The 19,944-nt window shown below is 57.3% G+C and overlaps 1 protein-coding gene across 3 annotated transcripts; it reads left to right on the forward strand.

Annotated features, from left to right (window-relative positions):
- The first annotated feature begins 4,528 nt into the window (after positions 1-4,528).
- Positions 4,529-17,851, forward strand: ARRB1 (arrestin beta 1). 3 transcript variants are annotated; one of them, XM_030952583.1, is made up of 16 exons: positions 4,529-4,918; positions 9,978-10,008; positions 10,590-10,650; positions 11,031-11,075; positions 11,415-11,611; positions 12,321-12,380; positions 12,499-12,566; positions 13,008-13,143; positions 13,223-13,307; positions 13,398-13,470; positions 13,805-13,942; positions 14,138-14,221; positions 14,419-14,442; positions 15,294-15,364; positions 15,736-15,787; positions 16,419-17,851. In XM_030952583.1, exons 1-16 carry the CDS (start codon positions 4,899-4,901, stop codon positions 16,528-16,530), a joined length of 1,257 nt encoding a protein of 418 aa, XP_030808443.1. In that variant the 5' UTR covers positions 4,529-4,898; the 3' UTR covers positions 16,531-17,851. The 3 variants fall into 3 exon arrangements, with proteins under 3 accessions (XP_030808443.1, XP_030808453.1, XP_030808434.1); XM_030952593.1 differs by lacking the exon at positions 14,419-14,442; XM_030952574.1 differs by lacking the exon at positions 4,529-4,918 and having other exon boundaries at positions 9,791-10,008.
- The last annotated feature ends 2,093 nt before the right edge of the window (positions 17,852-19,944 follow it).

A 19,944-nucleotide genomic window follows, 5' to 3' on the forward strand; every position in this document is an offset into this window, starting at 1 on the left:
AGGGGGATGGTGTGGGGCAGGGTGGTGAGGGGCAGTGGGAGGACTCTGGGGTGGCTGTAGAGCGTATGGGGGGTGTTATGGGCATCTATGGGGACCATAGATCAGGTCCATGGAAGAAGGTTGGCTCCAGCTGGAGGAGGGAAGAGACACCAGAGTGGGATGGCCACAGCCATGGGGATGTGCCTGCATCTCCTGCTGGGATCCACACTAGAGAACCAGCTGCAGCCTCTCCCTAGCAGCTGCTGAGCATCCTTTGGCTAAAAGCCCCACCCCTCTAGGACCCCTGAACCCACTCACCCATGGAAGGGCTCATATCTCTCACACAGCCCGGTCCCACGCAACCACACAACCACATCCCCTACAAGGGCTACACACTTGCCAAGGCTGGGGGTCCTGCTGCTGGTTTGCATGCACAGGGGAGGGAGGCTGTGCTCCACAGGGGGTCCATCTGGTCCCATACATCACTTTCACCTTCTGGTCCCATACATGTCCTTGCCATAGGTAGAGGAACATGGGTGTTCCTCTGAGGTGTCCACCCGGAGCCTCCTCACTGCAAGCAGCTTCTCTGCTTGGTGACCATGTTGTGAGCATCCCTAGCTCACAGTGGCTTCACAACTCCTGCCATACCAACCTCTGTGCACGGAGCTGCCGACATTTGGGATCCTTCTGGTCTTGCAGGCCACTGGACATGACCCTCAGTGGTCTCCTGTGGTCCCTCTGATCCTGCAGACCACCATGCATTGACCCTGCTATTTTCCTGTGGTCCCTCCAGTCCTACGTGGCACCATGCATGGATGCTGTTGGTCTACCATGGTTGAGCTGGTCATGCATGGACCCTGGTGTTTTCCCATGACTCTCTCCTTGTCCTGACTGCCATGCATGCACCCCACCAATCTCCTGTGGTTTTTCTGGTCCTGTGGTCCACCGTGCATGGACCCCAGTGCTCTCCTCTGTGTCCTACAGACCACTGTGCATGGACCCTGCTGCACTCCTGTGGTCCCTCCAGTCCCACAGCCCAACCCATATGGACCCTCTCAGTGCCAGGGGCTCCACCAGCCCCCAGGGTCTGACCAGCTGTATGTGATCCTGGGCTCCATCACCCCAGCCAAAGCCACTTGAAACACCCATGAGCAGGGGAACTGCTGGGGCAGAGCTGAAGAGGAGGGTGGGGCTGAGTGGGTGTGCTCAGCATCGAGGGATTAGGGTGCACTGAGCCCTCAGGCTGCATCATCCAGCTTGTGGGGGCTGGATGAGTCCACCACCACACCAGGGAAAGGCGATGGGAGCAGCAGGGTAAAATTCCAGCACTGCTGGCATTGGTGTTGGTTCTTTTGGGATCAAGAGTGCACATGGGGCCCTTTGCCACCCCATCCCCACTGCTCTGCATTAACCCATGGCACCATCCCCAGTGGTGCCACAGCGGGTCCCTCCTGGATTTGGGCTGCACGGTGGCTGCTTCTCTCCTTGGCTTGTCTGTGAGCAATGACTTGGCTGTGTTCTCGGGATACCTGGAGTGTGTGTCTGCAGGAGCAATGGGAGACCTCAACGCTGAGCTGCTCCACGTGGCTGAAGTGGCCTGAATTCCTTTTGCCTTACCTACTCGGAGATGCCTTTAGTGAGATGCTTTGCCCGAACCCTGGTGGGACTCACCTGGTGACTGAGTCTGTCTGCTGGCCCATGGTTTTGCCTCCAAGACCCCCTTAAGCCTTTCCCGCCCTCCCCCCACTGCCATAGGGGGTGGGGATGGTCCCAGAAGGCAGCAAACCCCCAGGCTGCAAGAGGAGGACAGCAGCTCCATCCCTGTTGTGACACTGGCACAGCCCTGGTACCAAGGTGCCAGTAGGTACAACTGTTCAAAGACAGTCCCTGCATCCCAGTGCCGGCCCAGGGATGCCTGACAATGCACAGATCTCTCCATCCAACAGATGTGGGGGTGTCCTGCACTTGGGTTCTGCATCCCAGGTACCACACAGTGGTGGGGGCATGCAGGGATGCCCCTTTCCCAGCCGTATCCCACTTTTCCAGCCCCTGCTGCTGGTGTGTGTAGGTAGTCAATGCTTTCCCAGCTCCTGCCCCTGTATATACCCCTCTGGATACTGAGGAGTGCAGCTCACAGCCAGCCCAGCTCACCCAGGAGTGTGCACAGGCGTGTGTGGGTGTGCAAACCTCCTCCAGCTTTTCTGTCCTTCTGTCTTGCGGCACTGGTTGTTCTGGACTCCAATGGAGCCTAAGGAGGAGATGACTTCTCTTTCTTCCTCTCCTCCTCCTTTTCTTATTCTCCTCCTTTTCTTCCTCCTCCTTCTTCTCCTCTTCCTCCTCCTCCCCCTACTGTTTCTCCTCCTCCTGCTCCTTCTTTATTATTATTTCTCTTTTTTGGTGGGTTTTGGTTTTCCTAAATAAATTTCATATGTCAACCTTCCCGTGACAGGTTGGTGGGTGGCCTTGTTGGGGTCTGGGGAGCTCCAATTGAAACTTATGAACACCAAGATCACCTTCAGGGGGAGAATCCAGCTTGGGCCGTGTAGCTCTGACTCCCCAGGAAGCTCCAGCCCCTCCTTGGATGTTCCACTCTCACGGAATGCTCCAATGCCCCAGGATTCACTGATCCCCTCTGAGTGCTCCAGCTGCTCTCATCCCTTCCTGTGCGCTGTTCCCTTCTGAAATGTTCCAGAACCCCAGGACGCTCCAATCCCCTGGGATGCTCTTTTCATCCCCATCTGCCAGGTTGGGGCTCCCCATGCCTGGACAGGAGCCATGCTGGGCCTCATCCAGCCCGGCAGGAGGGGGAGCTGAGCCCGGGGCAGGATCCAGCTTCGGCTGGGACTGCAGTGGGATCCTAGGCTGGGATGCAGGATGAGGTCTGTGTCGGGACCCTTCTGAGCCTGGGCTGGGCCTGGGGCAGAATCCAGCTGCAGAATCCAGCTCTGGCTCCTCCAGCCATCCTTGCACGGCCCCAGAGGGGACCCCCCTAGCCTGCCCATCATCCATCAGGGCTGCAGCTTTCATTCCCACCATCTGGCTAAGGAAGCAATCTATTATCCAAAATCAATGCAGCACAGTCATCCCAGCCCAATCTGACAGCTTTTGGGCATTTTATACCCAGAGGAAAAGTCCTCAGAGGCTTTGGTGCTGGCACGCTCTGGCACTCCATGAGCTGCCAAAATGGGGGTGAAAAACTGTGAAAAACTGCCCAAACTACCAAATGCCTCCATCCTGCTCCAAGCGCCGATTCAAATCCTGGGATTAAATCCTTTAATCTTCCGAACTAGTCCCAGAGCAGGGCTTATGGTTCCCAGTCAGGAGCTGCCCCACTTCTGCCTCTGCCACCGAGGGCTCTATGCCCTTAGGTGACATTCCTGCCTGGATCCGTCAGGTACCACGGCCTTCCTTCCAGACCCTCACCGCAGCTCCGGCCCGTCATTGCCTTCTTTCGTCCTGGCTGATCCCTAAGGTGGGGAGCAGGTTTCCCCAAGGATGGGGTAAAGCTGCCCCGTGGGTGGGGCGCAGGTGTGTCCCGACAGTGGGCACAGGAGACACCGCGTGTCCATCTTCGGTCCCCTCCATCCACGACGGCCGTGGGGGCGGGATAGGAAGGGGATGCTCCAGCTGGGGATGCACCTAGCACCGGAATCACCTGAATCCCCGTTCCCCACGGGCTGCTCCGCCACAGGAGGCGGGCGGGAGGAGGACACGGCCAATGGGGAGGGCGGGGACGGACGTGTTCCTGCAGGGAAGGCGGATTCCATTGGAGGAGGGGAGGGACACCTCGGGGGCGGGGAGTTCGCAAGTGCGTGTGTGTGTGTGTGTGTGTGTGTGTGTGTGTGTGTGTGTGTGTGTGTGTGTGTGTGTGTGTGTGTGTGTGTGTGTGTCTGTGTCTGTGTCTGTGTCTGTGTGTCTGTGTGTCTGTGTCTGTGTCTGTGTCTGTGTCTGTCTGTCTGTCTGTGTGCAGGAGTTGTGTACATGTGTGTGCACACTGTTTTGTGTACACGTATGTGTACGCATGTGTGCGTGCACACACGTGTGCATGCATGTATGTGCACGTGTGTGCGTGTGCGTGTGTGAGTTCACGCGTGTGCGTGCATGGCGGCTGTATGCACATGTGTTTGTGCGTGTACGTGCAAGTTGTGTCCCTCTGCCCACAGACACCTATCTTTGTACTCACACTCGCGCGTGTGTGCTCACGTACGTGTCTCTGTGTGCTCGCAGACGTGTCTCGGCTGACACGCAGGTCTCCGTTCCCCCACGCGTGTCCCCACGGTCACACACGGGCTTCTCCCCGCTGTGCCCGGCCGCAGCCGCTGGGGGGCGCCCCGAGCCGCGCGCGTGCTCCCGCCGCTCTCTCCGTGTGCGTGTGCGTGCGCGCGCACTGCCCCACACTCTCCTACCCCCTCACCGCCTTCCCGCCCACCCCGTGTCAGCCCGGTGCCCCCCCCTCCGCCTCCCCGTGTCCTCTCCCCGTATCCTCTCCCCGCCCGTGCGGCCCTTGCGCGCCGCCGCCCCCGGCCCCGGGGCCGCGCCGCTCAGGGGCGGGCGGAGGCGGTGGCGGCGGCGGCAGCGGCAGCGTCCGCACCGGAACCGGGACGGGCCGAGCCCTGCCGAGCGGCTCCGAGCGTGTCCGAGGGGCTCCGAGCGGTTCCGAGCGGCTCCGAGCAGTTCCGAACCTGCCCGAGCGGTTCCGAGAGGCCCCGAACCGGCCGGCGTGGCGTCCGCCCGGGCCGAGCCGAGCGGTTCCGAGTGTTTCCGAGCGTGCTCGAGCGTTTCGAGCGGTTCCGAGCGGGCCCGAGCAGGGCCGCACCGGGCCCCGCGCCCGCCCCGCCGCCGCTCCCTCCACCATCCAGCCAGTAATTTTCCAAGCCCAGCCGGCGCTTCTCGGCTGAGCCCGCAGGATCGGCGGGGCCATGGGAGACAAAGGCACCCGGTGAGTGAGGACCGGGACAGAGCGGAGCATCCCGGGGGGGCATGCCCGGCAGCGGTGGGGGAGGGGCGGGACAGGCGCTGCCCGTGCCCTGCGCTGGAGCTGGTGGTCCCCTGAGGTGGCCCCGCTGCTGGGATATGGTGCTTCCCGAGCGGTAGTGAGCACCCGGAGACCGGGGGCGTCACTGCTCCCTCCCCATCAGATTTGGAGCCTGGCTGGGTTTGGGATGGGGGAGGCTGTTGTCATCGCGGTGACGCCGGGGGACCCAGGCCCTGATGTCACTCCCGGCATGCGGCACAGCTGGGGGTGTCAGGGACCACGTGCTAGCCGTGGAACACAGGGACACGAGGGCTTACGACGCCTTCATCCCATGGGAATGCTGCCATGGGGATGCTGTCTTTTAGGCGCCCCTGTGCAGAGGTGGATGGGGACTCCCCCTGTGCTCCCCAGAGCTCCAGGTGCAGACGGTGGCAGGACCTGCTGCACATCTTGCAGAGAGCTGCTGGGATTTGAGGGAGAGCTGCAGGGCCCGCGGGGCTGCACATCCTGCAGGGAGCTGCTGGGATTTGAGGGACAGCCTGATGACCTCTGCCAGCCCTTGCAGGGAGGCCTGGGCGTGTGACATCCGCTCACAGGTGTGACATCCTGTGACATCCGCTCACCGGCTGGCACTGGCAGAGTGGTCAAGGAGTTGACACTCCCATTCCTCGCCCCAATCCCTCGCTGCCCCCTTAGCCATTAATCATGGAGGAGCAGAGATTTCTGAGTGCTCCTGCTCACCCCTCAACACCATGGCTCTCCCTTTGCTCATCCCCATGTCCCCTTGGCATCAGGATCAGGGGCTTTGGTGCAGCCTCTGCTCCCCCCCCACCATGGCCACGGCATGAGAGAAGGATGAGGGGGTCTGGCCTGGCTGGGCAGAACCTTCCAGAAACATTGCAGTGTTTTGGAATGGCAGGATGGGAGCTGTGGGTGCCTGTTGAACTCATGCAGCATTCTGGGAAGCGGCTGTTGCTGCTGCTGGCCTGCTACTGGGTGTTGGTGCCCCAGCCATGGCTGACAGCATCCGCTTCCTCCTTGCTCAGTGTCCTGAACTCTTGAGAATTTATATTGCGCTCCTGGAGCCAGCGGACAGCCCCACAGACCAGGGGGCTGGAGCAGCCACTGGGTTCCCCCAGTGTCTGGGTGCACACCCCAGGATGCAGCTAGTTTGGCCTGCAGGGTTTTTCAGGTGCCAGGGGGAGCTTGGTGAGCAGCATTCCCATCAGCAGGCGTGCCGGCAGGAGAGGCATGAGCTGATCTTCTCCCTGCCTACGCAGCGTGTGCAGTGGGAGCTGGGGGAGGGTGAGGGGGGAAGAATTAGGCTGACAAATCCTCTTCCTCTCCAGTTCGGATCTCCAAACCCAAATCCACTGGGTTTGATCAGGAGGTTCAGCTGTGGGAGCTGATTTACTATCTGATTTCCCCAAAAGCCCATTTTTGCTGATTCCTGCTGTGGCACCCCACTTTTCTTGGGAGTCACCAGTGGGAAGAGCTGGAGGAAACAGCTGAGTTGGTGGCTGTTGACATCATTGATCACCTCTCCCCGCTTTTCCCACTGAGCACCCAGCCAGGGCAGCTGCAGCCCCACACAGGATGCCCAGCTACTGGAATTCCTGGCTGCTGGGATTCCTAGCCTGTGGCTTGAGGGTGGCTTCCTGGTGGCTAGGAGGTGCTGCAGTGGTTCTGGTACACCAGATCCCACCTTGGCTGGCATTAAGCACCCCTTGCACACTGTTCCTCTGGCCCAGCAGTACCATGCAGCTCCTCTGCAGCATTCCACCACAGCACCTTGCTGCTAGGGGGGTGACCCTCACCTACTGACAGACCTGCTGCTCAGTCCTTCCACCACCCCATTCGTCCCCCTAGGTGAAACCATAGGGTGTGGGAGCAGGACAGGGATCTCCACTGGGAAGAGAAAGAGCCCTAGAAGGTGGCCCAGGACTCCTGCTTCCTGCATGTTGTTTGGAGAGCAAACTCTGGTAATAACAGCAGGATCCAGACACATCCCGGATCCCAGAGCTGAGGCGTTTCCTTGCCAAGGAAGTTGGTGGAGCTCTGACCCAGCTGGGGGACGCTGCTGCTGACCCTGGGAGGGGATAGATAGACAGATGAATGCAGCAGGGATGCAAAATGCAGCATTGGGCCTGTGGCGTGCTCTTGCTTTGGGATTGGCTGGCATGGTTCTCCAGGCTTATCCAGGCACAGCTGGCATGGAGCTTCTGGCCGCCACCACGGGGTTGTGCCGGTGTGTATGATGTGGTTGCTGGTGGTTCCATTATCCCTGGAGGTCCCTTCTAACGTGGCTCTTGCTAATAACATCTGCCAGCCAACCTTGTTAGCATGAGGGCTGGCAAAATCCCTGAATTCTGTGCCCTGGGTTCAAAGGCAATCAATGGTGTTGCCATCAGATCCTGTTCCGATGCCTAGGGGAATTAAATCCTCATAAATCTTCCAATCAAGATCCAACAGACCCCACTAATAATAGCCCTGGCTGGGTGCCTAACAAGCTCATTAAGGGATGGGATCCATGGCAGGGAGAGGGCAGACGGGATGGGATGTGGCTGTGTGGCAGCACGACAGGCTCAGGGGGCACTGGGACTGCCAGCCCACGGCATGAGGCCCCAAGGCTCTGATGGGCAGCAGCGGAGGCCACTTCCTGCCTCATGTCTCCAGTATTTCGACACCAGGAAGGGCTGGAGGGGGAGGGAAGGCTTCACACTTCCTCCTTTCCTCCCTCTAGATCCGGAGGCGGGTGAGGGTCACCCCGCTGGCAGCAACAGGCCAGTGTGTCCCCATGTGCCCCTTCCCTTCTGTCGCTGGTGCTGCAGGGGAGCCGTGAGCTCCTGCAGCCGTGGTGTGGGGCCAGGCAGGGCTCCTGCACCCACAGGATGAGGGCACAGCACGCTGGTGTACCCACAGTGGGGAGCCAGCCTGGGCTCCTGCATGCACAGTGTGCAGCTGTGCAGGTCTTGCATTCTGTGGAGCTTCTGCACCCATAACTTGGGGCTTTTGCACCTGCAGTGTGTGGCTCAGCAAGTCTCAGGCTCCTTGGGGCCTGTTCCAGTGTGGTGCCAGCACGAGGATGTGCCAGGCAGGGTGGTGAGGAATGGCTTCCTGCAGCACCTGCCGTCAGTCTCACTTGCACTGGGTTCATTAGCAGCTCCGTTAGTGTCTCCAGGGCTGGCTGGGAGCATCACCCGTGTCTCAGGGGGCTGGCAGGGGCACCCACTGAGCCTCCAGCCCTGGCTGCCTTTTCTGGGGCTTCCCAGCACACCTCTGGTTGTGATCCAGCATGCTGGACCCTCTTTGGGGTTTCCCCTGGGAGCTGGTCTGTGGGGTGTGGGGTGACAGGCTGTCAGGGGATGCTCCTTATCCTGCTCTGAAGTAATGCCTCATTAATTACCCATGAAAATCCTGCTGTTAGTTGCTCTGGGCTCTTAGGAGGATGCATTCATTGCCTCTCCATCCCTGACTCTGGAGACTGATCCCCCGTGGCTTTCAAATCCCAGAAACTGTGGGGTGCTGGTGCCCTTTCATGGCAAGTTGAGGCCTTTATCTCCCCAAGTTACTTAATTGGAGCAGCATTCCCATTAATTCCATCTTTCTTTGCACCAGCAGAGGATCACACCTCCATCAGCAAACCCTCATAACAAACATCCTACTGTGGAAGTGCTTTCCCATTTCAGCTGGGAAAAGTCAATCCTCCAACCCCCACAGGGAAAAGCCATCCAGGAAGAGCCAGCAGGATGTTCCTGATGCTCCCAGTGGCTTGGGACAGCCAGAAGGATGTCTCCAATATTTTATGTGTGTGGCAGAGGGTTCCTGTAGCTTATCTGGGGACAAGGGAATGAGGGCCCCACATTCCCTTATCCAGACCAGATCCTGCTTCCTGGGCAGAGCCTGGCCAGGCTGTGCTGGTCCCCATGGCTCTCAAGAGAGAGGGATGTGGAGACTTGGGTGTGCAGGAATGCACAGACACGCATGTGCAGGGACACAGGGAGTGGGGACAGAGCATTTCAGGGCTGTGGGAGTGAGGGGTGTGCCCACACATCTCCTGATGCATCCTACCCCATCGCTGGGCTGGTGGTCACCCCCAGGCTGCAACCCAGCAGCTGCTGCCTTCCCTGCCTGCCCCTTGGCTTGGTGTGGGCAGCTGCAGGCACTGGGGTGGCTGAGGGTTCATCATCCACTAGCAGCCTTTGACATTTTGGCAGAGCCAAGCAGCTGCCCTGGGAAATTGGTTTTTTTCCAGCCTAAAACCACTACTAATCTTGCCGGATGGTTTTAATGGAATTTAAAGGCGAAGAAGGATTATCTGAGGAGAACCCATTATGGGTGGCTTTGTGCCAGGTCAGGCTCCAAAAAATCTGGCAGCACCAGGCACCCTACCTGCCTCTGCCCACTTCCTGCCTGCAGCAGGCAGGCTGGGAATGCTCCAGCATTCCCCAGCAGTGGCATGTTGCATCCACATCCTTTCTCCCATATCTCTGTGGGGTGTTCCAGAAGGATTTTGGGAGTTGAAAGGGGTGTCTGGGGGCTAGTTCCATGGTTTGGAATGGGAATAAAAAGCCCTGGGGACAGGAGCACCCAGACTTTTCTTGCTTCTCCAGTGGCTTTGGGATGCATCCATGTGAGGTAATGGTGAGGTGGGTTCATCCCATGGGATGCTCCCATCCTGTGCGTGCCTTGACCCCATGGTCCCACACGCTGTCCCCAGGGCCAGGTGGGTGCTGGGGTGCTGCTGCCTTTCACAGTGGTCTCTGGGCACCATCCTCAGGTGAAGGGGTGGGCTGGCATCCTGATGCCTCCATTATTCAAAGCTGGGTCCTGGCAGAGGGTGCTGAGGGTTGGATGCACCTGGCACCATGGGACTGTGCCTGTGGATTCTTCTTCTCCCAGGAACCCTTCCTGAACGGGAGAGCTGGACAGCTCCATGGGCAGGGAGCCAGGAGCAGAGGGGAGGTTCAGGAGTGGGGGGTACCCCTTGCTCCAGCACTCACCCCCCTTTGCTGTTTTGCAGGGTGTTTAAGAAAGCCAGTCCTAACGGGAAGGTAAGGGGGACATGGTGGGGGGAACCATGGGGTCACAAGCATGGCTGGGAGTGGGGGGTGGGCATGTCCCTGAACCCTGTCTGCCTCAGCATCCTGCCAGGGTGGCAGGAAGGGAAACTGAGGCACAGTGGTGCTGGTGGGGGGCTTTCCCAAGGTCAGGGGTCAAGCAGACAGGTTTTGGAGTGCTGGGGTGCGGGTGACTCTGCCTGGGGGGGTTTTGGGTCAGGCAGTAGGAGCTGATGCAGAAGACCTTCTGCCTGGCAGCTGCCTGCCCTGTGCCTCAGCTTCCCCATCAGAGAAGGGTGAGAGGGTGACACTGGGGGGCTCATCCCTGCCTGATAGTGGAGTACAAACCCCTGGGGTGCCCCCCAAGAGTCCCCAGATGCAAAGTGCCTCCAGCACTGGGGACATCTGGAAAGGTTCCAGGCTTTCACTGGAATGGGGTGGGATTGGCTTTTGGCTACCACAGGGACAGGGTGACACTGGGGATGATGAGGGATATGGACCCCAGTGGGTGCTGACAACATGGGGGGCCGTGGGGGGTCTGCTCTGTGCACCTGACACTCTATTCTCCCCTGCAGCTCACTGTCTACCTTGGGAAGAGGGATTTCGTGGACCACATTGACGTGGTGGACCCCGTGGGTATGTGGTGGCAGGAAGGGGACCTCAGTTGTAGGGAAATGCATGCCAGGGTGGGCTGGGCTGTCTGGGAAGAAGGATTCTGGGGAGCAGAAAACAGCTGATTTGGGATAATATTCGTGTCCTGCTTTGGCTTTGCATATGCCCTGGGTGTGGTAGGTGCAGACTGTCCCCGCTATCAGTGTGTTCCCCCAAGCCCTAGCTGGCAGCTTGGAGGTGATGACTATCTGTGTAACTGTGCTGGTGTCCCCGCAAACCCTGCCTGTACATTCCTCTCTAACCCTACCAGCATGTCCCCTGACCCTGCCATTGCATTCCCTGACTCTGCCAGTGTGTCCCCCCTGTCCCCATGACACATTTTTGATTTGGCTGTTCCATTGCAGATGGAGTAGTGCTGGTGGATCCTGAATACCTGAAAGAGAGAAAAGGTAAAGTCTGCCCCTGGGATCCCTGGGGCCACAGAAGTGGCACTGCCACACCCAGGCATTGGCATCTCTGGGCCCTTTGGTGACAATTTCCAGCCCCCTGTCCCCATGATAGATTCCCTGTCCTGTGGAGAAGGGGGGTTCTGTGGTGGGCATCTGAAGGCACAGCCGGCGGCTGAATCCTCATCTTCTCAACATGGCATGTCCTCAAGCCACCACTGCTTCCCAGTGCTGGTGGGACTGGCAGGAGCCAGGATGCCACCTTGCCTTGGTGCCCCCATGCCATGATGGTCCCCTGCATGACCCACCCTGCTACCAACCTCCCCTTGTCACCCTCTCCAGTCTTTGTGACATTGACCTGCGCCTTCCGCTATGGCCGTGAGGACCTGGATGTGCTGGGGCTGACCTTCCGCAAGGACCTGTTTGTGGCCAACTCCCAGGCCTTCCCCCCGGTCCCCGAGGACAAGAAGCCCCTGACACGGCTGCAGGAGCGGCTCATCAAGAAGCTGGGCGAGCACGCCTACCCCTTCACCTTCGAGGTATGGTGCTCTGAAGGGACAGTGAACCCTTTGGTGGGGACAGCAGGGTCCCATCTGGCCCTGTGGGGTCGTGCTTGGGGGTGAGATGCTGCTATCTGTGATCAAGACACAGCTTTTGGTGGTGGATCTTCAAACTTGTGAGCCGGAAGTAGCCACCAGTAGGAAAACTGCCAGTCCGTGTCAGCACCAGGGGGTCCATGCTAACACTGGGAATCCATGCCAGCACTGGACAGCTCTGGCAGGGAATGGAGTGGGGGTAGATCCCCTGCTCCTCCGATTTCCCCAGCACAGCTCTAGTAATGCTGGCCACTGTGGGATATGAGCTGCTGGCATCTTCCCATTGTCATAACCATGTAATGAGACTGATGCTGAAAAATAAAACAGCTCAAGGCACGTTCCACAGCAGTCCTGTCCCATTCGTGATTTGTACGTAGCCCCCGGCTGGCTACAGCCACCCCCTCTGGAGCTCTGTGACATTCAACAGTGCTCAATCCTATGGCCTCAAAAATGTCCCTGATGCCCTGATTTCTCAAAATCCCTGATTAATTAAAACCCTCTAAAATAATGTATTTTTGTAACACTTTGGGATTTGGGAAATGCAATAGTAAAATGAGGAAATCCTTCTTGTATTTCCCTCTTTCCATTGTGGGTAAGATAGGGAAGTACTGGTAGCCTCCCAAAAAGCTCCTCACCCCCCTTTCCTTTCCAGATCCCCCCCAACCTACCTTGCTCTGTCACACTGCAGCCAGGCCCAGAGGACACGGGGAAGGTAAGGTCCCCCATGTTCCCATGCCACTAGGCTGTGGTGAGTGGCCACTGCTGGGGTCGCCTCTTTGGGGAGCGCAAAGGGGTTTCTCTGCCTCCTTCTCCCCCTTCCTGGTTTTCAGGCCTGTGGAGTGGACTATGAGGTTAAAGCTTTCTGTGCTGAGAACCTGGAGGAGAAGATCCACAAGAGGTAAGCAGAGGGGATCCATCCAGCCTGGGTGGGAACAGCATTCTCCTGGTACTGGCAACAGGAAAGGGGCACTGCTATTTGCTGCCCACCTTGGGTGAGATGTTTTCCAGAATGGGAGAGAATTGTCTTCCAGGAAGGGGCTTGGATGGGGATGTTTTCCATGATGGGGCTGGGATGGAGGTGTTCTCCAGGATAGGGATGGGTCAGAGAACATCTTGGGGCTGGGATATCCATCACTGTGCAAGGAGCCCAACACTTGCTGTGAGCAACCTGGCCTAGGCATAGGGCTTTCCCCTTGTAGCTCTGGTGGGCATCCAGACAAGAGCTTCCATGCCATTCTTCTGACCCAGCAGGCCAGAAGAAAAGAGGGATTTGACCCAGAATGGGCCAAGAAAGAGGGTAGCCTGTGGGTAGCCTGAGTTCTCCTCTTTCTTCTGCCAGGAACTCGGTGCGCCTGGTAATCCGTAAGGTGCAGTATGCGCCAGAGAGACCCGGCCCCCAGCCCATGGCAGAGACCACCCGGCAGTTCCTCATGTCAGACAAGCCGCTGCACCTCGAGGCATCCCTGGACAAGGAGGTGGGCAAGGACTGGGGAGTGTACACTGGTGGGGTGACCCTGGGGACCTGACCATCCTCTCTGTTCTGCTCCCCTACAGATATACTACCACGGGGAGCCCATCAGTGTCAACGTGCATGTCACCAACAACACCAACAAGACCGTGAAGAAAATCAAGATCTCAGGTGAAGAGTAGGGCCCCACCCCTCTGGTGTCCCTGTCCCCATACCTGTGGGGGCCTACCCTGATCCCTATCTCACTGTGTCTCACCCCAGTGCGTCAGTATGCTGACATCTGCCTCTTCAACACTGCCCAGTACAAGTGCCCAGTGGCTGTGGAGGATGCTGAGTGAGTACTGGCTCCTTGGGAACATCATGAGGAGCTCTGGAGACCTCAGGGGGGTCTTGGAGGAGCATTGGAGGTCTCCTGCCCCAGTGCAGCCCCACTGGGATGTTGCACTTGGAAAGCAGGAACCAGTGGGAGGAACAGGGAGATGGAGACCTTTTTTCTGGTGGCATCTTGGGGACGTCACCCTCTGTGTCCTCCAGGAAGGAGATGTTCATCAGGCTGTGGCAGGGATGGGAATATGTGGAGTTCATCAGGCTAAGATGGAGATGTCTGGGGTGGCCTGTGGGGGCTGTGGGTGGCTTGGGCTCTGGCTGACCTTGGAAATCATCTCCAGTGATATGGTGGCCCCGAGCTCGACGTTCTGCAAAGTCTACACCCTGACCCCCTTCCTTGCCAACAACCGGGAGAAGCGAGGGCTGGCGCTGGATGGGAAGCTCAAGCACGAGGACACCAACCTGGCCTCCAGCACACTGTGAGCCCCTCTACCCCCCCGGGCTCCTGTCTCCCCTGCAGTGTGGGGGCAGGACCTGGCCCTGGTGGGCATCCAGCCCCTGCTCCAGGGGTTATGCTTGGGGTGGAGGAGATCCCACAGGGGGACCTCCAGGAGGACAGGGGGCTGGTCCCCATGGATGTTCCCTCACTGATGCCCATCTGCCCCTTCCTCCAGATTAAGAGATGGAGCCAACAAGGAGATCCTGGGCATCATTGTCTCCTACAAGGTGAAGGTGAAGCTGGTGGTGTCACGAGGAGGGTGAGTGTTGGGCACCCCCCCACACCGTGCTGCACCTCCTCTCTAACCTTGGGACTGGTCTGTGCTGCAGGTGGGGCCCCATCATCCTTAAAGCTCCCCTGGGACTAAGCAGCATGGGTGGGACAAAAGGTGTGTGGGGTTGTGTGTCCTTGGGAGGGGACAGTGACTAACGTGTTGTATCCTTTGACTCATGCCAGCCTGCTGGGAGACCTCGCCTCCAGGTAACACCGCACTCCCCCCAGCGCCCCCCGATCCTCACTGCACCCCCTCAGCCCCTCAGGGTGCTACCTGATCCCATGTCTGTCCTGGGAATTCCACTGTGTTGGGATGCTGTCTCACCTAAAGCAAAAAGCCTGGCAGAGGTGGGGCTGGGGTGATGTGGCTGGGAATGCTGGCAGGGTTTGCATTCTGCATCCTCCTACTTGTACTGGAGTGAGAGACCTGTGGGTGCTGCTGGGAGAGTGAGCAGGGCACAGAGGTGGCTCCATAGGGCTGAGCATCTCTGGATGTGGGGAGGCAAATCTCTGGGGCTTCCTAGGTCTTCATCCTCACATCACTTCCCTCCCACAGGGAGGTCCCTACAGGGACTGTGGAAGTACTTGTCCTCTTTTGGGACACTTCTGTCTGAGCTCTGTCCTACCTGCCCTGGGGCAGCTTGTGGCTGTGCTTAGGCTGTCATGCCCTGATGCCACCATGGCCACTGAACACTGGGAAAACTTGGTGCACCTCCTGCCATTCCCATGGCACTGCTGGCTGCAGCCTAAGCTCAAGGGATTTTGGACACCCCCCCACAGCTGCTAAAGACAGATTTTTGTCGTGCTGCTCTCCCTCCTGATGCCCCTCTGCTTCCCAGGGGGCCTGTGCTGATCCCCCCCCCTGGAGTCCAAGCTCAGCCAAGAGGCATGAGAGCTGCTGAGCAGCTCTGTGGAGGATGACACAGGGGTTTGCCCAGCTTTGTGGTCTATACAGCAGCTGTAATGGGGGGTGCTGTTCTGCTCCCCCTCTGCAAATTTGCCTCGCTCTACATGTAAAGTGCAGGCAGGCCTGTGCTTTACCCTGGTGTCTCTTCCAGCGACGTTGCAGTGGAGCTGCCCTTCACGCTGATGCATCCCAAACCCAGGGAGGAACCAGTACACCGGGACAGTGAGTGTCTGTCCCTGAGTGATGGGGGAGCATCCCTGGGGGTGGGTGGGGGCAAAGGGAGCCAGTGAGGCTGCATGGAGAGAGACTCTTGGCTCCTGTTGGCCCTGTTCACAGGGCCTCAGCATTAAAATCATGGGGGTGCTCCCATCACCCCAGTGTAGCCAAACTCCAGGGGGTTACATCTACACACTGGAAGTGGTGATGACCCTAGGGGAATCTCAGCCACTCCAGTGGGATGGCAATGATGGTGGCGGGGGGGGTCTTGCCCACCCTGGTAGGAGGGCAGAGATGATCCTGGGGAAGGTGTCACCCACCTCGGTGGGACGGCAGTCACCACCCTGTGACTAATCCTGTGTCATCCCTTTGTTCAGTTCCAGAGAATGAAGCGCCCATAGATACAAATCTGATAGAGCTTGATACAAAGTAAGAGACTAAAATACACCCCTCCCCCAATTCCCACATGTCGTGTGGGAATGTGAAACATGGCGGTTGCGTGGCACCCCCCCAATCCTCTAACACCTGCTGTGCCATGGGATTGGCACGTGTGATTAACCCCACGCATGTCACCTGTAATGCATGACGCCTGCTGTTCCCCTGTCTCTTCTCTCCTCCTTCGCCCTTCCCTGCATGGCTTTCCAAAAAACAGGAGAAACTGCAGTAAGAGGCCGCCGGGATCGTGTTGGGGTGCGGGAGGTTGTTGCCAGTATTCCCTGGGCTGGTGATACGTTTGGGAGGTTTTAGGGTACTTAACCCACCCAGCTACTTCCTGCTGGTCTGAGGTTCCCCCAGAGTGGGACAAATGCCCATGGCCCCAGTAAAGCTGCACCTGCTGGAGAGCCTGGGGGCTCTTTTTGGGGTGCATTGGGCAAGTATTAATAAGGCTTTGAAAACCAAGGCTGTTTGCTGGGGATGGGGAGATTTGGGGCCCCCTGAGCTGCTGTAACATCGTGGTGGTGCAGGTTGAGCTCACTAGGCAAGCTGGGACAGCTTTGTGGGAGAGGAGGTGTTTCACCTTGCACCCCACCTAAACCCACTTCCCTTGTGTCCCCACTAGCGATGATGACATTGTGTTTGAAGACTTCGCCCGCCAGCGACTGAAAGGCATGAAGGATGACAAGGAGGATGAGGAGGAGCGGACAAATTCCCCACAGCTCAATGACAGATAAGCGAGCCTCCCCCAGCTCGCCACCCTGCCCCAGGGACACCCCTACATTAGGCTGCTTCTCTTTTCTATAATTAATTAATTTTGTTTTCTACCTGTACTGGGAGCCTACCAATTGCCTGATGGCCACAGGACCTATAACCGTCCAGCTGTGCCGTGTTGTCTCTTCATCCAGCTGCCAGAGCTGCTGTTTCCCGTGCAGGGCACGGCCAGGGAGGTGCTGGAGGCAGTGGGGCTCACTATAACTCCGTCCCTGTCCAGCCTCCTGCCACTTCCTAGAGCCCTTTACTATGAGATGCCCCTTTTATGAGTTTTATATAAGCCCAGTCTCAACACCAGTTTGCTACAGGGAGGGAGGGTGCAGCAGAATTGTGGGGGGGTGTTTTTTTTAGGCAGCCTTCTCATGGGAAAAGGCACCTGTGCACTTTGGTGTCCCTTCCTTTCACCCATGACCAATCCCCCTCTGTCCGGCCCTGCTGCATGTGTTCCCTCCCTGGGATGCACGAGCCTGGCTTTGACTTTGGCCCCTGCCCCAGCTGCTCCAAACAAAGGGGGTGGGCAGCACCTGCCCTTTTCTTCCCTCAAGTCCCCCCACAGTGGCCAACCCCAGGGGTCCTCCCAGCTGCATCTGTTTTCACACCAGTATAATCTCCCTGGAGGAAACCAGCTCAGAGCTGGGAGCTGCTGGTGCCAGGTTAAGGTGGCAGAGGGGACCCTGTGGGTCTGTGCCATCCGCCACACACTGCTTGCTCTGGGAAAGGCCTCAAATGCCTCTTCACAGCCATGGCAGTGTTGTGGCAGAACAGCCTTGTCCCCCAGCGGGATGTTGCCAGGGATACTTTTGTCCTGCCAAGCTGCAAAGCCCCCCTGGTTGATGTTTCGCTCTGCCTGCATGGGATCCAGCACCTATTTGGGGGTAGGGGAGAATCAGGGCTTTTGCCACCCTAATCAGTGTTTTAAGAGATGCTTGTACCTCCTGGATTGGTGGTGCCTGGACCTCCTCCCCCCTCCAAGGGTCTCTGGTCTCCCACCACTCACTGAGAGGCCATTCCCACTATTTATTGTGCTGTTGCAGTCAGCATTGTCATCTGAGAGCATTTTGTAGGGATAGCTCCATCCCCCCCACCCTGTCTGTGGGGTGCTGAGCTGAGCCCACCCCCTCCCCCCATAATTTTTGGGTAAAGCTGATGGGCAGCGTGGTACTTCTTTTTGTAAAGTGGTTCCTTTGTACTGATCATTGATACCTGCTGCTTTGGTTTCTCCACCCTGTCTGTGATGTTTCTGTGTTCTGTCAAATAAATTATTCTAGTTTATTAAACTCAGAAAAAAAAAAAGAAAAAAAGAAAAACCAGTAAAATACAGTCCCAATGCCTGGACACTTTTGTTGGCTAAGGATGGGGGAACTGGCACAGGCAGCAAGTCACAGAACCATAGAATGGTTTAAGTTGGGAGGGACCTTGAAGCTTATCCAGTTCCATCTTCCCAGCCATGGGCAGGCACACCTTTCACTAGACCAGGTTGCTGAAAGATCCATCAAACCTGGCCTTGAATACTTCTAGGGATGGGGTAGCTTCTCTGGGCAACCTGTGCCAGGGCTTCACCACCCTCACAGGGGAATTTTTTCCCTCCTGTGCAAGGACCAGGGAGCAGCAGCTACCGGCCCTGCTCATGCCACCCCATCCCTCCACTGATGACAGCCTCCCTGGTGTGCAGAGACATGCAGAGGAGCCAAGGAGGAGATGAAGGATTCTGTATCCCACAGCAGGGACTGGGCATTATTTTGGAAATGAAATGCATGGTCATGCAGTACTTGATGAGCACAGGGCACTAACAACCTGCTTGTTAAACAAGCCATGTCCAGTCTGTGTCCTGCTGAGGAACTGCTCAGAGCTGATTATTTTAATGATCACAGAATCATGGAGGTTGGAAAAACCCTCTAAGATCATAGAGTCCAGTGGTTCCCAGCCCTGCCAAGGCTGGGACCATATCTCCATAGACCACATAAAAACCATAGACCGCATAAACCATATCTCCAAGAGCCACATCCAAACATCTGTTAATGGTGCAGGGAGCTTCTCGAGCTTCTCATCCCCTTTGAGAGCAGCAGGAGCCAGTACGGGGAAATGAGCCAAGTGACACCTCCATTTATGGACCTGAATTTGGAGACAGTCCCTCATGGAAGGGCTGTGGTTTGTCCCCTCACAGTCAAAAAAGGAGAAACCCTGCCTCAAGTTGTGCCAGAGGAGGTTTACATTGGATATTAGGGAAAATTCCTTCCCTGAAAGGATTATTCAGCCTTGGGACAGGCTGCCCAGGGCAGTGGTGGAGTCCCCATCCCTGAAGGGATTTAACAGATGTGTAGATGTGGGAATTGAAGACATACATAGTTTAGGGATAGACTTGGCTGTGTGTGGGTAAAGATTGGACTCCATGATCTTAAAGAGCTTTTCCAACAGGAATGATTCCATGATTCTGTCTCCAGCTGTGTTACCTTGCCCAAGAGTTAAAATTCTGTGGCCTCAGTGAAGACAGGCCTTCTGGAAGACCTTTCCATGGTCTCAGGGAGAGCAGAGGTTGGACACATTCATGTCCCACGCAGCTTGACCTGCCCCTGCCATGCTGATGCTATGGGGAGAGAGACTGTCCCTAAGTTGGTTCACTTCATGGGTGTTGGCATTTGTGCCAGAGGCTGTCCCAACCTTCCCTGCCAAAGACAAATCTGGCTCCAGCAAAGCCAAAGTCTCCACAGTCACACAACCAGACTCTGATTGCACATGGACATTGCCAGAGACTCCATGTGGTGCATCCCTGAGAGCAATGTTCCTACTGCCCAGCACAACTCTCCACATCCCTCCTATGTGCATAATCCCTTTCCACAGCATCTGTGAGTACTTAATATTTTTTATATCTCCAGTCCCCTGTCAAATCTGCTTCAAGCTGGACAAGAAGGCTTAAGTTATTTTAGGAAAAAAAGGGAAGTTTAGATGGGTACAAACTGAGCTGTTGCTTAAGCCCCATTTTGAAAGCCAAGCAAATTCAGTTCCCTGTCCTTGCTGCACTGTCTGCATCACTGTGATGAGGGAGGGGTCAACTCCTCCACATGTCCCAGCAAAGGAGGCAGTCAGGAAGAGGTAGCTAGGGTACTTGGAAGGTTCCAGTGGTCTTCTCTCCACCTCAGAGCTCACCTCTCCAAGGTGAGACCCTCCCTCTGTGGGTGTTTCCCCCAGGAAAAAGGAGCTGCACAATCTGAGTGCACCTCTGCCAAATTGCCTGCTCCCAGGGGTGCTTGAGGAAAATCCACTGAGCTCCAAGATCCCTCTCTGGGAGCCCTTCATGTCTGTACTACAGGCTGCCCTTCCTGGGGCTGCTAGGGGTCCCAGTCATGGGGCAGAAAGGCCCCACCTGCTAAACTCAGGAC

The sequence above is a fragment of the Camarhynchus parvulus genome, chromosome 1, assembly GCF_901933205.1.
Source record: "Camarhynchus parvulus chromosome 1, STF_HiC, whole genome shotgun sequence".
In the NCBI taxonomy this organism is placed as follows: Eukaryota; Metazoa; Chordata; class Aves; order Passeriformes; family Thraupidae; genus Camarhynchus; species Camarhynchus parvulus.